The sequence below is a fragment of the Ornithodoros turicata genome, chromosome 9 (genome assembly GCF_037126465.1).
Source record: "Ornithodoros turicata isolate Travis chromosome 9, ASM3712646v1, whole genome shotgun sequence".
NCBI lineage: Eukaryota > Metazoa > Arthropoda > Arachnida > Ixodida > Argasidae > Ornithodoros > Ornithodoros turicata.
Window position 1 is genome coordinate 17,339,219 of NC_088209.1, and position 14,764 is coordinate 17,353,982.

The 14,764-nt window shown below is 45.9% G+C and overlaps 1 protein-coding gene across 2 annotated transcripts; it reads left to right on the forward strand.

Annotated features, from left to right (window-relative positions):
• The first annotated feature begins 1,255 nt into the window (after positions 1-1,255).
• On the forward strand, positions 1,256-11,502 carry LOC135368236 (transcription factor A, mitochondrial-like). Of its 2 annotated transcripts, XM_064601389.1 has the most exons (8): positions 1,256-1,563; positions 1,827-1,987; positions 2,080-2,150; positions 3,827-3,976; positions 4,699-4,794; positions 4,898-4,975; positions 6,305-6,361; positions 11,231-11,502. In XM_064601389.1, the coding sequence occupies exons 1-8, from the start codon at positions 1,496-1,498 to the stop codon at positions 11,402-11,404; spliced, it is 855 nt and encodes a 284-aa protein (XP_064457459.1). In that variant the 5' UTR covers positions 1,256-1,495; the 3' UTR covers positions 11,405-11,502. The 2 variants fall into 2 exon arrangements, with proteins under 2 accessions (XP_064457459.1, XP_064457460.1); XM_064601390.1 differs by lacking the exon at positions 4,898-4,975 and having other exon boundaries at positions 1,258-1,563.
• Positions 11,503-14,764: the final 3,262 nt, after the last annotated feature.

The following is a 14,764-nucleotide window of genomic DNA, read 5'->3' on the forward strand; positions in this document are numbered from 1 at the left end:
TGCCTTTGTGATGTCACTAATAATTTGGGGCTTTGCGTGAACAACATTGTAGCATGGATCAACCTGCAGCACAAAAGGTTATTTGTGCATAATGACCACGCATGGCACAAACATTCCTAAGTAACTTATGGGGCGCCATCTAGGGAACATTGCACTGCGAGCAAGATTGCCCCTGTGGAACGTAAAGTGGTCCTTCACATGAAAGGCGTCTGTCGAGTCAATTTTGTTTCCAGATATGTGCAAAGATAGCTAGAGCTCAGGATTGTATCAAAAGGAAACAGAAGTGTGTCTAGACAGAGATATAAGGATGCAGTTACAAAATATCAGATTATGTAGACCCCACATTTTTCATTATCAGACAATTTCTTGAACACACAATTGCATATGACAATTATGAATAAGGGCAGCCCACTGAACACTTTATGCAATGAGTATCGTAATCTAAGTTGCTATTGAGGCATGTTATGACGTGCATAATTCCCATCGTCTTTCCTATCAATTATATGTGGGAATTTTATGTAAATTCCCGTTTACATCCTATGCAAGGAATTGGCATTGGTGTAGGGTGAAAGTAATGTTGGGCTGGTTGGCACATATTGAGGAGGAGTAGCGCAAAACTAGTGTTCATGCACTCCTCCTCCTTATATTAATATGATAGAATTTTGTTATCAATTGATCAACAATTATTTAATTTAATAAGGTTAAACTAATTGACCCGCCCAACACTGAGACCCTCTCCAACGAATTTCCCATAGTTTCTTTTTTTTTTTTTTCGTGTTGGGCACCGCGAAGCAGCCGTGGCTATGAGGGCACTCAGGGATTGGGGGAGATCAGCAGGAAGGAGTCATAGGGAGGGGTTAGTGTGGCGTGCGTCCTGGGCAGACTTCGGGCGAACGATGCCGATATCTGCCCGGCAATGCCCCGGGAAGAACATGAACATCAGACAGCAGAGCTGGTAAACGGATTCGAACCCACCACTTCCCACTATACAACACTAACATCGAAGAACCTGCAAAAAACGAATGCTGTATCTCCTCGGCCATGCCACTCATTTTGCAAAATGCAGGCATGATAAAGCAACATCGTGCCTTCACCTCCAAATAATAAATGGTAATGGTACCGTGGTGGTACAGATTTGTCTGCGCTGAGTGGCGACATGTTCTTTTGACGTGCGCCGGAAATCTCCGACACACGGTGCTGGACATGGTGCTGGAAGCAATGTGGTTACTGGTTACCTCCCCTACATTGCTACCGCCATAGATACCGCTCTCAGCCGGGATCGAACTCGCGATCTTGAGCTCAGCGCCTTCACCTCCAGCATATGATCGTATGATCCTATGACCGGATAACTGAGAATCTGACTCACAGGTCAGAAACTGAGGTACCAGACCTTTCTGAAGAAGGCACCTTGCCGATATTTTATCGATACTGCAATATCAACTCATATGTGCGCATCACCGGTATCACAATTCACAATCGCTATCGCGAATACAAAATGGCGTCGCCCGTAATGCAGTTTGCGCGATTGTCGTTGGTAAACACAAATATTTGTCGAGTTGCCGGGTAAGTAACAAAATTTTGTAACGTCATTGGCTCGCGAATGTGGAACTAGCCCACTGAACGGTAACGCAAACTGGGATGTGAATGATCCGCGAAGTTACGTGAAGATGGTGATAGCAAACTTGACACCTTCAATCGGCCCCATTCGACCTTTCACGATTACTCTTTCTTCTCGAAGGTCGCACATTGAAGGCACTAAACTACGCGGAGATTTGAAATTGCTTGTCGAGTCTCTACCCTCAAATGTTGTGTATGCTCCGTTTCAGTAACCTCATCAACGCCAAGCAAGGTGACCAACAGGTATACGGGTTCGCAACTTTGAAACATGGGTCGGCCACGACATTGCCAGTACCGCCGAAGCGGCCGCCAACCGGTTTTATACTCTTTGCAAACGACGCACGTCCAAATGTGGTGAAGCAAAACCCCAGTAAGACAAAATACTTGTATGCTGCTTGACCTGCTCTGAAGCAGTTCCACCGGTATTTCTTTGGCTCCAAACCTCTGCATCTGTCTTCACAGGTTTGAAGCCTACAGAAGTTATTCGAGCGATTGCAGCAAGGTGGAGGTCTGCTGACGAATCCACAAAACAGGTGGCTAAGTGGCGGAATTATGCACTGTCTATCGTATTTTTGATTGTATAACTAGGTTTTCGGCATTTATTCCTGCGAAGATTTGTCAGGCATTTTTCGGCATCAACATGTTTTGTTGCATTAAAATATTTTCTGCATTTTAAAACGTTTCTGCAAAAAAAAAAAAAAAAAGGTGCCGTAAAATCGGCATCTATGGTCACCGGGCAGAGTTACACCGGGTGGAGGTGTTTCCCTAAAACCAGCATAAACTACAGCTAAATGAAGAAATCATTAAATGAAACACACTTACATATCAAACCGTCAATGCCTACTACAGACGATACTTCCAAATCAGGATTTTTTCTCTTGCATCTCATTTCACAGCTGCTGGAGAGACTGCTTTAGGGTTCCGCCAGCCAAATCAAAAAGATGACTCCTGACATAAGCATGCAGGGTCATCGCTACTCCTTGCCCAATGACAGGTACAGGCATGATTCATGGCAAGGGAACAGCTTAGTAGGAAGACATTGGGGATGCAAAGAATTTCTTTTCCTTTGTGGTAGGGATCCAGGTGTACTTGATCCCTGTTGATCCAGTGATAAGTGTTACAGGGGGGATTTTTCCATAAATTCGAGGATAGTGGCCCCACAGGGCGGATGAAAAAACATGATCGGATACCGGCATTTTCGGTATGTAACACCATATGCAAGAGTATAATTAATAATTCTTTGGAACATGCAGAATTTTGAGAAAATAAAATAAAAAATCGTCTGGTGATTATTGGCGTTTTTCGGCAAATGCCGAAAACTCGGAACACTATGCATAACGAGAACCAAAGTGTATTGTTGAGCAGGAACTAAGTTCTGCAACACCCGTAATGATCTTACTGTTGGGCCCTGCCACACTTCCCTTCATTTTTTTGCCCTTTTTTTGATTTGGATGAAGTGGATTGTGGGGAACCGTATCAAATTCTTGAGACTCGAGCGCTGGGTATGGAGTGTTCCAGTAATAGATAGGAGGTTGTCTTCAGTGCCTTCATGTGGCTTAACGTAGCTTTGATTGCTCATTTTAGCTATCTTTCGCTCAATCTTTGGTGACGATGATGCAAGATAAAAACCCCAAGTCGTAAGTTTTTTTTACTCCGACTTCGCCAGTTTCTGAACACTTTATGTCTGGATTGCACCTTCACTCAGACACTGAACGCAAGCTTGGAATTTCGTAACTGTTTCGGATGAAACTGGGACAGATGGCAACCCTATGTTGAGCACAAATCATTTATTGTGTCTTAGGCACAGTAGAACCCATCCCCGAGCCTAAGCTGGCTCATGCGTGCCATGTCGCCCTCAGTCTAGAACAGTGTCACTGCAGAGAAAGATCACTATCATAATTTTTTGCCCGAGGTCAATCCCCTCACAATCTCCTAACCCCTAATGGACTGCCGCATTGAACCCTGCACGAGGCTATATTAAGTTTACAGGTCACCTGGCGTACTCCTGGAAGGAACTCTGATGTGTGTAACGCGCACGGGTTGATAACGTGCAGTGCCCTTTTGCGACACTCTTTGTTTCAACGTATAACGTGCGTGTTATGCCACCAGAAAATACGTACTTTTTAAGCTGTTGCTTAGTTTTACGCTTGTGCGACACTTTTTAATTATCCGTTCTTTTGCATGCGCTTTGTTTTTCTTTGTCGAGCAGAAATATACCGCCTTGTCCAAACTGCGCCGTGAAGAATTCATCAAGCAGAAGGAATTGTACGACACGAAGCTAACAGTGCAGCAGAAAGAAGCCCTGAAAGAAGTTGCCATTGAGAAAAAGCTCAAATCCACAAAGAAGAAGCTACATGAGGTGCTTGTTGGTCTTCCTACTTTCATAGACAGGTAGAAACCCAGCAAACTGGTAAGGAAGTATGAAGGGAATTGCCTCAGGACGAGACCCGCCGATATTTCGAACAGAGACTCTTCTTCTTCTGGGCACCGTCCTCATCATTGGCATGGTTTTTAAAGGATCAGGTGTGACGTGTTAAATGTTCATTCGAATTGTTGGTCAACAGCCCGGGGGGGAAGAAAGGGGTCCATTCACGTTTCTTCTCGCTCACGTTTTTGAACGGATCACTAGTGTGCAGTCCCAACATAGCCGTGTGTTGTACCTGTCACCTATAAATATTTCCGTTAAATATTGAAGTCCTGGCCATAATCCATGTTTTACATCCTGAGGAAAATGACGTCCGGCCCTTAATAGGTCTTAATGACCTTTTAAGGGCCCTAAAATTTCTATTCTGAAATTGAGCGGGAACCTTGGCAACGTGATCACCAGACTATGTTTGCAGTGTGCTAAAATTGTTTCAGCCCCGCAATAATAATGTCAAAAAAGCAAAAAGCAACGATTTCATACACACACACACAAAAAAAAAACATTACAAGGCTGTTGATTAAAACTTAATAACATTTGAAACGGTGTTTTGCCAAAAATTTATTGCCAGCGATGACGTACGAAGCTGCATTGAAACACATTTAATGTGATGGCCAAAAACAACAGCCACGTTTGTTTTATTTGCTCGTACTTTGCAGACGTTACGCCAGCTGGAGAGGCCCAAGGGACCCAGGTCAGCATATGTGCTCTTCACGACAGCCAAGCGGTCGGACATCCGAGCAAAACTTCCAAAGGTCAGGATGGAAGCCTTTCAGGTCGTGTGGCTGTGCCGGGGACACGGCACTTGTCAGACGGCAGTGACATAGCTGATGCCTGCACCGGGCACTTCTCTCGCAGAAAGTAACGGGGAGCAAATTCGCCTCATGGCTGCTCGGGCAGCCGCATGTTGAAAGCACTGCTACCCAGGCACCCCAGGTAGGGCAAATCCAACCTATTGTAGAGGAAACGGGCTGCTCATCAAACCCCCTAGGAAAAGAGGATTTAAAGTGAAATGCCACAATAAATGGAATAAACAATACTATACAATAAACAAACAAACCATAAATGTTTGTTTGCACATCTGTTGTGTAAGCCAAACAAATAGAACAGCAGGGCAATGCAGTTATCATTACAGGTACGTAAATGACTGCTTTGTGCTACTTCGTGCCACCTGTGTTCCATGTCCCGTTGTAGTGTTCCGTTCACGTGGAGGACAAGGAAATCGGGAAGGAAAGCAAACAGGAAAGACCTGGGCAGATAACTGAACTAGTGTAATGTCATTGAGGTGGAGTACAGCCCCCATTCATTGACCCTAATGCCGGGGGAACTGTCGACGTTAATGCCAACTGCACAGTTCCCTTAGAAGTCGGCCCAGGACGCACATTCCCCAGGACACCAGTCGCGACGTTGCCCACCTCTGTGAGGCCAACAAATGCGAGCCCTTTCTCCATCATTGCCACACTAATTCCGAGGTGACTCACGGGCATTATCAACTGAACTCCTAACATCTCGACTGGTGTCTCGAATATTGAAGAAACTGAGTTTTTTCTAGAAATCCTGAATTGCCGAAAATCCTTAGTGGCGTATGTTTTTCAAAGTTTCTCGGATTAATCCAAAAACCTGGAACCCTGGCTATAATACATGTATGTAATATGCTGATATTTATTTTATATGCTTTTGTTGTACATTTGGTGTCAGTACCCTTGGTCTTCCATTATTGGAAAACTCAGGCTTCATATCGTGAGGTGCCTTTTGTAAGCGGGTGCTGCTGCAAAACTCTGATTTGATAACGTAGGTCTGACCGCCTCATCAGCCACAAATTATTATTATTTATTTATTATTATTATTATTATACTGGATGTTATACTGGATGAAAGGGGTAAAATTTCAAATTCTGTGTCGCCATGTGCTTTTTTAGACGCTGTTGAGTCCTTCATGTGCGCCAGGTTCTGGTTTCAAATGGATCCATCGTCATTTCTCCGCCAACCATCGCGGCGAGAGAACAAATAGATGGCTGCACAGCCAAGGACGAATAAGGATGGGCTTAAGAAAGGGAAGGAAGCGAAAAAGAGAGCCAAAACGAAGTGATTTATTGTGCGCAAATTTCGAGTCCGTGGATCCTTCGCGGGAGTGGGGTTTGAGAGTATTTACCACTACTACTACTACGTTGTACAGAGGTAATGAAGAGGCTGAGCTCTGAGTCAAAGGGCTATGCGTGTTACTTGTGACATATCCTACTTTCCCCATTGCCTTTCTATCTTTCAGGAGGTGATGACCACTCTCGCACAAATGTGGAAAGAACTGCCGGAGGAAAAGAAGAAGGTATTTTCCCTTGGCTCTGCTTACGTTTAACAAGTACAGGTGCACGAATATCGAAATTTTCGAAGATGAATACAACTATCTGCAAAATTGCCTTTTGAATATGGAATTTAATTTTGAATACCTGGGTATAACAGTTACGCTAAGCTACTTACTGTTGTCCTATGACTTGATATATTGTTAGAGTTGTGGTGTGCTACTGATCCTTAGAAAAATGCCCCAGGACACGCCCTTGAAAAGGGTTAATAAGGAATTAGTAGGGTTTTAGGGTAATGTATGAGTGCTTATCTACACATGTACAGTCAAATTATTTTTACAATGAAACGATGTGTTGTTCAAATGAGACAAATTGAAAACCATAAAAACAATTTGCACTTGAAAAATCCTTCGTGGATACTGAAAGCCTGTCTTGGTGTTGTAAGTGCCGGTCACAGAATGGAAGTAAAGAGTAATGGAAGTAATGACATGTTCAGAATGGTGGGATGGTTTACTGATGAGCACATCCCAGCTCATAGGTTATTAAGAAGGAGAACGAATCTAGCAAGCAAACTCTTCTTGCACTTGGAATGCCTTCCGCACTTGTTGTTTTGGCGGAAAACTATACGGTTTCACTGTGTGACGTCACAGCGCCACTCATTAGCACAGTAGAATGGCGACCCTTGGCGAGGCCGTGTAGCTCTGCCCATCACGCTTGATCGTTTCCGAGACATTCATGTTCAGTGCTGCCTTCGTTTCATCTAAAGCCACAAATGTCTTGCAATCGTCTAACTACAGGTTTTCCCGGCGATTTTAATCCAAGTGCCAGCTAAATTAATCCACGCCCTATAAAGTTTGCATGGCACATGGATTAATTTAGCTGGCACCTGGATTAAAATCGGCGGGAAAACCTGTAGTGGGCTGAAGTGGTGTAGTGTCAGTATTTTTCGCTTATGACTGGTACAAGCTTCGAAGTATGGTAACGCAAGAGGTCGCCACCACAAATCGAACCTTAAAACATGTGTTCGAGACACAGGTCCGGTCGGGGCTGCGCCAACGCCACTTAGATGCAGAAGGCCTGCTTATTGTCTTCCTCTCCTTCCTTCGCTACGTGGACATATATAAAGTCAGAATTCATCTGCTACTGCGATTCACCACTCTGTGAATTCAAGAACTCGCCAATGATTGCACCTAACATAGAATCCGTATGCGTGAGTTTGTAGAGAAAAAGTGTGACACGCTTTTCAGAAAATCAATCTTGAGTCAGATGTGGGACCTTTTTGTGCTTTATTTTACGGTTGTCCCATTTAATACATAGGGACGTGCAGTCACTACTCGCAGACGACGGAGGCTTGTCTCCATGGCTACGACAGCTGAAAACACGTTTGTGATTGGCTACAGCCGTTGAAAACACGGTCCCGATTGGCTGACTCTTATTTGTTACATCACGTCGACGAATGCGCAAACTTTCTCTATGTAGGTGATGTTAGCTGTGTATGCAGTGGTACGGTAAATAGTGTCGTTCAGCTCAGCAACAACAAAGTTTAGATATACAGTCAAACTCCTTTACAACGAACGCCTTTATAACGAAAAGACCGTTATTACGAACGTTTTTCGCGGTCTGGTCAGGCGCCCATAGGATTCAATGTATACTTCAGACATTTCTAACGAATTCCTTTATAACGAAGTGATTTTGAAGTCGGTTGGACGAAATTCGCGACCTTTACAACGAAGTTTTGCAAGCAACTGTCGAATTGCGAACTTCTGACAGCGTTTCTCATTCCGCCGCGGCGCGCTCGGCACCACATATGACGGTTCCGCGGGTGTCATAAAAGGCGGGGAGAGAGAACAGGCGTTCATCGTCCTGGCATTTGTCCAACTGGATGACTCGGACCTCGGGTTTGCGTCCTCCTGCTTGTGGGCAGGTTGGACGGAGCGTACGAGGTCCGACACGCAAAATAACGGTAACGCAACGCTGCCCCATCTCTTAGGCGAGAGCAGAGGCTTGGGAAGTGCCTGCCCTCCGCGTCCTCCTATTGGCCGGCATCCAGGAGGCGGAGCCCCCCTCGCATTTGGTCAGCAAACGCAATGATAGTCGCGGAAAAAAATTCGTATCAAAATGAAATAAACCAGAACAAAAATTGAGGCAAGAAAATAGGCAGTGACTGTTAATTTTCCATCACTGTCAGTGGAAGAGGCTGGTCGTAACGCTTTGTGTCTTCGTTTTTAGCCTATGCTGCCGAAATTCGCGAGATGATTCAAAAGGCACAGCACGTGCTTTCCACCCGCGAGCCGCGCGCTCGTAAAGCGTGCTTCTCCTAAAGCACACAGGCATTAGGTGAAGCAGACTTGCGGAATGGTGATATGCAATGTTGCCAGAAGTTGTCCGGATACGTTCCCTCCACGTGTTCTGGTCACTGTTTTCGTCACACAACTTCGCGGGTTATTGTTGTGAGGGAGGTAAAAATGTCACAACAGAGATAAAGTTCCGTGTCCGTTGTAGATTGACTGTCTGAGGTGCGTTTTGATCAGGGCAACGAAATTCTACCAATAAACAAGATTGCTAGCATTTTAAGGCATTTTTCTTTTGAAACATCCGTTTTAACGAAGTTACCTTTACAACGAAGAATTTCCGCGGTCCCCTGAAGTTCGTTATAAAGGAGTTTGACTGTATAACCAAAATTTAACTCTAGGCTTCACACAAATGTTCAGGGTCCGTTGGCGAACCACAAAAGCCGCGTTTGTGCTAACGATGAAGCGAAGCACGGTTTCGCTAGGGCAGCCTTTAATGGAGGCTGCACACAGCTGTGTAGTACGAGGTGTGTTCAAGTCAAACCGGGATTTTTCATTTTCCACGAAAGTAAAATGAACCTACAGGCGAGAAATTAGTTTTGTTTTTGCAACGTATTCTCCAGCTGCACTAATGCACTTGTCCCAGCGTTTCACGAGGGCTTGGATGCCAGCAGCGTAGAAATTGTTGCCGGTGCGTAGCAGCCATGATAGGACTGCATTCTTGACCTCGTCGCAGCTAAAGTGGCGGTCCGCCAGGAACGACTTCAGTGGCCCGAAGAGATTGAAATCGCTGGGGGCGAGATCTGGGCGAGTTCCTATAAGGTGCGTGCCGTGAGATGCGCCGTATGCGGGTGTGCATTGTCCTGTAGGAGGAGGATTCCTTTGGTGATGAGGGCCGGCCGCTTTTGCTTCAGTGCCTTATGCACATTTCTGAGAACATGGCAGTAGTATGCTCTATTGATGGTGGTACCACTAGGCAGAAAACCAACATGAACAACGCCAGCCTTGTCACAGAAAACCGTGGCCATGATCTGACCCGCAGACGGGGTGCTTCGGAACTTCTCGGGAGCTGACCAGCCCAGATGGTTCCACTGTTTTGATGTGCATTTAGACTCAGGAGTGAAATGGTGCGCCCACGTTTTATCGCACGTGATGATCCGATCAAGGAACAGCTGTCCTTCAGTGTCGAAACGATACCTTAGCTCTTGGGAGATTTCCAGTCTTCGATGCCGGTCAAACACGGAGAGCTACCTCGGGACCCAACGGGTACTAACTTTCCGATACTGGAGATGTTCATGCATGATAGTGTTCAACGTTCCCACAGAAGGTCCGTCTTTCGAGCCAGTTCGAGACATATTATCCATTGGCCCTTGAAAATCGGGCGCTCCACAAGCTGGGCTCTGAGCTGGGCTCAAGCTGGGCCGCCCCGGCCGAGATCGTCCTGCACTGATGTACGGCCGTCTCGGAACCATTTGCACCACTCAAACGCTTTGCTGCGGCTAAGTGTATCGTGGCCATACTGAGCCTGAAGTCTTCTGTGAGTTTCAGATGACTTTATGCCATCATTCACGAGAAACTTCATGACAATTCGCTGTTCGATGTGCGTGCTCACCTCGTTGTCGGCCATCTTGTCCAGCACGTGTTTTCTGTTCTACACAAACTTTGGACCACCAGGTGGTGAACGCGGAGGCCTGTCGCGTGTGAAAATGACGAAAAAGAAGTAGCGCGAGCCATTTGTACACTCAGGAGACAGAAAGGCCCGGTTTGACTTGAACACCCCTCGTAGTATTAGTTTCGGTTACCGAACGTGTAGCAATGCATTCTCAGACTAATGTAACAACGTCGAAAGCTCCTAGCGTCGCTTTGCAGCTGTATTCATGTGCATCTCCGTTACTGCAACTTACAAATTCAAGCATGCAACCCGCAACAGCTTGGTAGTAAGCTGATATTCGAAAATAAAATAGAATAATCAAACTTTTTCGAATACTCGAAGACTTCAAACATGAATACGAATCGAATATCGCAAATATTCGATTCGTACTCGAAATTTCGAATATTTGTACACCTCGATTAACAAGCCTTCAGTAACAGTAACGGAGCATGTTTAGTCTTCTTTTTGTCTCGCAATATTCTGCGCATCTGGAAAATCATCTTACCATATAAGCAGCATGAAACAATATCCGGGGGATTTTATTCGGGTGGCAGCTTTAAAAGCCATATGTATTTTTCTTGTATGTACTGCATTCTATACTACTGCTTAGCGCGCCAGAATCTCAACCTATCTGCTGCCGTACGTTGTGAAAAAAGAAAAAGAAGAACAAAACTGAATTGAGGATGTCAGCAGTCTGTGAATTAGGGTGAAGCAGAGCCACCCTCGGCGGTTATTTTTTCGCCACGCAATTGTGCACGGGGTACTGACGTCTGGATGGAGGTTTTGTGTCTGTGAGTGGAAATTTGCACCTTATAAACGTTAATTTCATTATTATTATTGTTGTTAATTTCACTGCTATTCTGTGCGCTGTCACTTTGTAAGCAAAAATTTGGTGTCATGCAAAGTAGAAGCCAGATAGGGCCATATTTAATGAAATCTTTTTGACATTTCAGCCATATCATGAGAAAGCAGAAGTGGACCGGGCTCGCTATGAGGCCGAAATGGTTACGTGGATGAAGCGGATGGATAAAGAAGGAAAATGGGAAATGCTCAACGATCTCAAAGAAGACATACGTGAACTCAGGAAAGAACATGACCCTTTGAAGAAAAGTAGCAGCAAGTCCTAGCAGGAATGGAAGGGGACAATAAGGAAAAATGACAACATCAACAATATAACTTTGTCTTTGTATCTGGAAAATTAAGTGATTAAAACTGCTAAAGTAGATCAGAAGAGTCTGCATGCTGCAATGTGCTTCTAGTTTTCCATGTTGTGAAACAGACTTATGAAGGTTGCACAGGCACTTTGGGACGCCAAAGAAATGGCGTCAACTACTGCACGTGTTTTTCCAATACGGCGAGGCCTCATAACTGTCGTGCATTGCTCTCGCGTGTGGCGGGAATCCGCGTGACCGCGTCGTCTACTAACGGGCCACAAACTCTGACAGCAAGAAAACGGTTTGTTTCACGATACAAGTTATATGATGCCATGTGGTCTGACTTCAAATCTGACATTTTCCTGGAGAGGAGAACGGTGATTACAAATAAGTACACACGTTAAGGACACACAATAGACGCGAATACATGGACGCACAATAAAGGCCATGCAGGGACTAGGGTATGGTTTGGGGAACCATGTGACCACTCCCTAGGCAGTAATGAGACCACACCGTCATAAGTCGCAGACCGGCATGGGTCCACAGACGAAACCATGTGAGTCACAACCCAGAAATGTTACCCCCTTATTTGGGAGAGGGACCAGCGAGATATTTCCACGGGGGAGAGAGGGAAACTGGAAAGCGTATTCCCCTTCTCCACGGTTCTACAATGAGGTAATGAGGCCTGACAAGAAAAGCGACTACGTGACTTTTACAGCTCGGCAGCGTTACCGCACCTGCGACGAGCTGACTCTCCCGGACGCCGTCACCGTGGTGATCTAGAAGCATGTTTATTTTTAGCAGAGCTACAGAATGAAAATCACAATACTTGACTGCCTGCAATCGTCTTTCTGGGGCGCTGCCAAAAATCGTCATGCTTGATGTCAGCCAACTCGCCTAACGTACAGTTCTGCTGGGATATGGAAGGTCCAGAACACATCCTGAAGTTCAACCCCACCCCACACACGAAACGGTACATTTGATTGTGAAATTTAGTGAGGGAAATTTGACAAAAAGATAAAAAGTCTGGCTGGATGCAAGTTTGTCCGGCATGTCTGTGTGTGTTGTTGTTGTACTCTTGCGTCCTGCAGGCCTGTGAACCAGGTACAATCAAGAATCACCTTTAAATGCACAAAATGTTGAAATCAATAATGAAAGATCTCCTGTGGGGCACCCACACACACAAAAGAAGGAACGCATTACTAAAAAGGAGCAAAACTGTTAATAGAAACCGAAACACGAGCCCACGCTTCTACCAGGTTACTTGGGGTACAGAGCTATTTGAGCTAGGTCGCTCAACAAAAAATCACTGGACGATTACGATCGGTAATTCGAAATTTGAGCCAGCTTTTAAGGTTCATACACTACTGTTCTTATTTTCCACATCAAGTAGCAGCAATCTACATCAAGTAGCTTCAAGTAGCACTCCTATACATATGACCATAGCCCTGTTGCACGACGTTTGGGGGTGCTCCGTACAATGTCCTTCAGTGCCACGTAAGTAGTATGGGATGGACACTGACTGCCGCCAACACACAGCTGGCCTAAACACGATTAAATTAGCCATTAGAGCTAACTGGGGCCCCCCACAGTAATCAGCACCGTCCAGGGAGTCACCACGCTAGTTTGGGAGCATGTAACTCGTGTCCAGACCACACTGAGTGTTGCCGACAAACAGTGTCCATAAAAAAGAAAGAAAGAGACACAGAAATAGATGGAGAGAAACAATTTATTTGAAAATCAATGACGCACGGTCGAAGGAACCGCTCCGGAACGGCCGAGTGACCAGCGACCGCCATATTGCTTGTTGACGGCTGGTAGTTGCAGAGATCGACAACAGGTGGCCACCTAGTTGCAAGGCATCACACCAGATGTCGTCACCATCATGGCTCTATGCGAGAAAGAGAACAAGATACTAGTGGCAGGTAAAATTACAACACTGCTGAACAAGTCTAGGCATGCGAGAGCGCGGAGAAAAGGTCTATCCACTACGGCAAACATGCAACAGCACAGAGAAAACACTACACATCGGGGAAAAGGCTTAATGCGTTCGATAAGGCTTAACCACAGCGTCACCTCACAATGCTACAAAGTTCAACGGCTAGCACAAGACGGCAACCACAAAATGCTAGGCGCACAACGCTAAACATGCGACAACATGAACAAAAGGCTTAGGACGCTACGGGCGTGGAAGTCACTGCTAAACAAGTCTAAACGTGTGTACAAAACACAGGGAATAAGGCCTATCCGTTAGGGCAAACATGCGAGAAAAGGATTAACAGGAGCGTTGTAAAAACGCACAAACATCGAGAAAAACTGCCACGGCAAATCACTCACCTTCTCCCCAGCGGTGATGGAGCGTCCGATTCTGATGAGAGCGAACTCCCACCTGACGCGGCGTGGGGACGACTGAGCGACCGACCGCACGTCCTTACTCCATGACAGCCAGCATGCGAGTGACAGGAGCGCCTTTCCGTGGCCACTACGCATGCGTGCTCGCACTCCTAGCGCCCCCTGCGCCGCCACGCCTCGCTAGCTGGCATCGAGTGGTCATCTTCATACGGGCGATCCCCGTTTCAGTTTCAATCTCTCCTTCCACTGCATGCGCGCACACCTAGGGACAACGGGTTACTTCTCCATTTCAGTTTTGCTCTCTCCTTGCACTGTGCGCACGCACTCCTAGCAGGAACAGATTGCTTCACCGTTTCGGTTTCGCTCTCGTTTCTTTGTGCGTGTTTATTTGAAAACACTGTATCAAGGCAGCGCGCACTGCACTCACGTCATCATTCTGACGGTTTCGGTTTCGCTCTCGTTTCTTTGTGCGTGTTTATTTGAAAACACTGTATCAAGGCAGCGCGCACTGCACTCACGTCATCATTCTGACCGATACGTGGAAAACGTCATGTGTGGTTTATTCTCCTGCGTTTCTCACCGACAGGGAAAGACAAAAACGAAGAACTTCGCAAATTTATTCGCAGCATCATGGAGGAAGCCTTTCAAGTCCACCGCCTGGAATAGTTGCAAGCACGTCAAGAAATGTGTCAGGACAAGATGAAGACACTCGACCGCATCTTAGCGGCGGACAGACTGACGGAAAAGAATCAAAGTTTAGCCTCAGTTCTGATCTAGAGTACGATGTGTAAATAAAAGAGATGCATATCTCTACCAGTCTCAGTCTCTTCTTTTTCTTCGCGCAACGTGTACACACGCAGCGTGTCTTCCCCCGAACCTTTTCGTTTCCGCCATTTTTTTCGCTGTCCATGCCCTTCCTTTCGCCCTTTTTGCCCTTCACGTGCGGTAAATCCACATTCGTTGCGAAGGTGCTGAGGAACC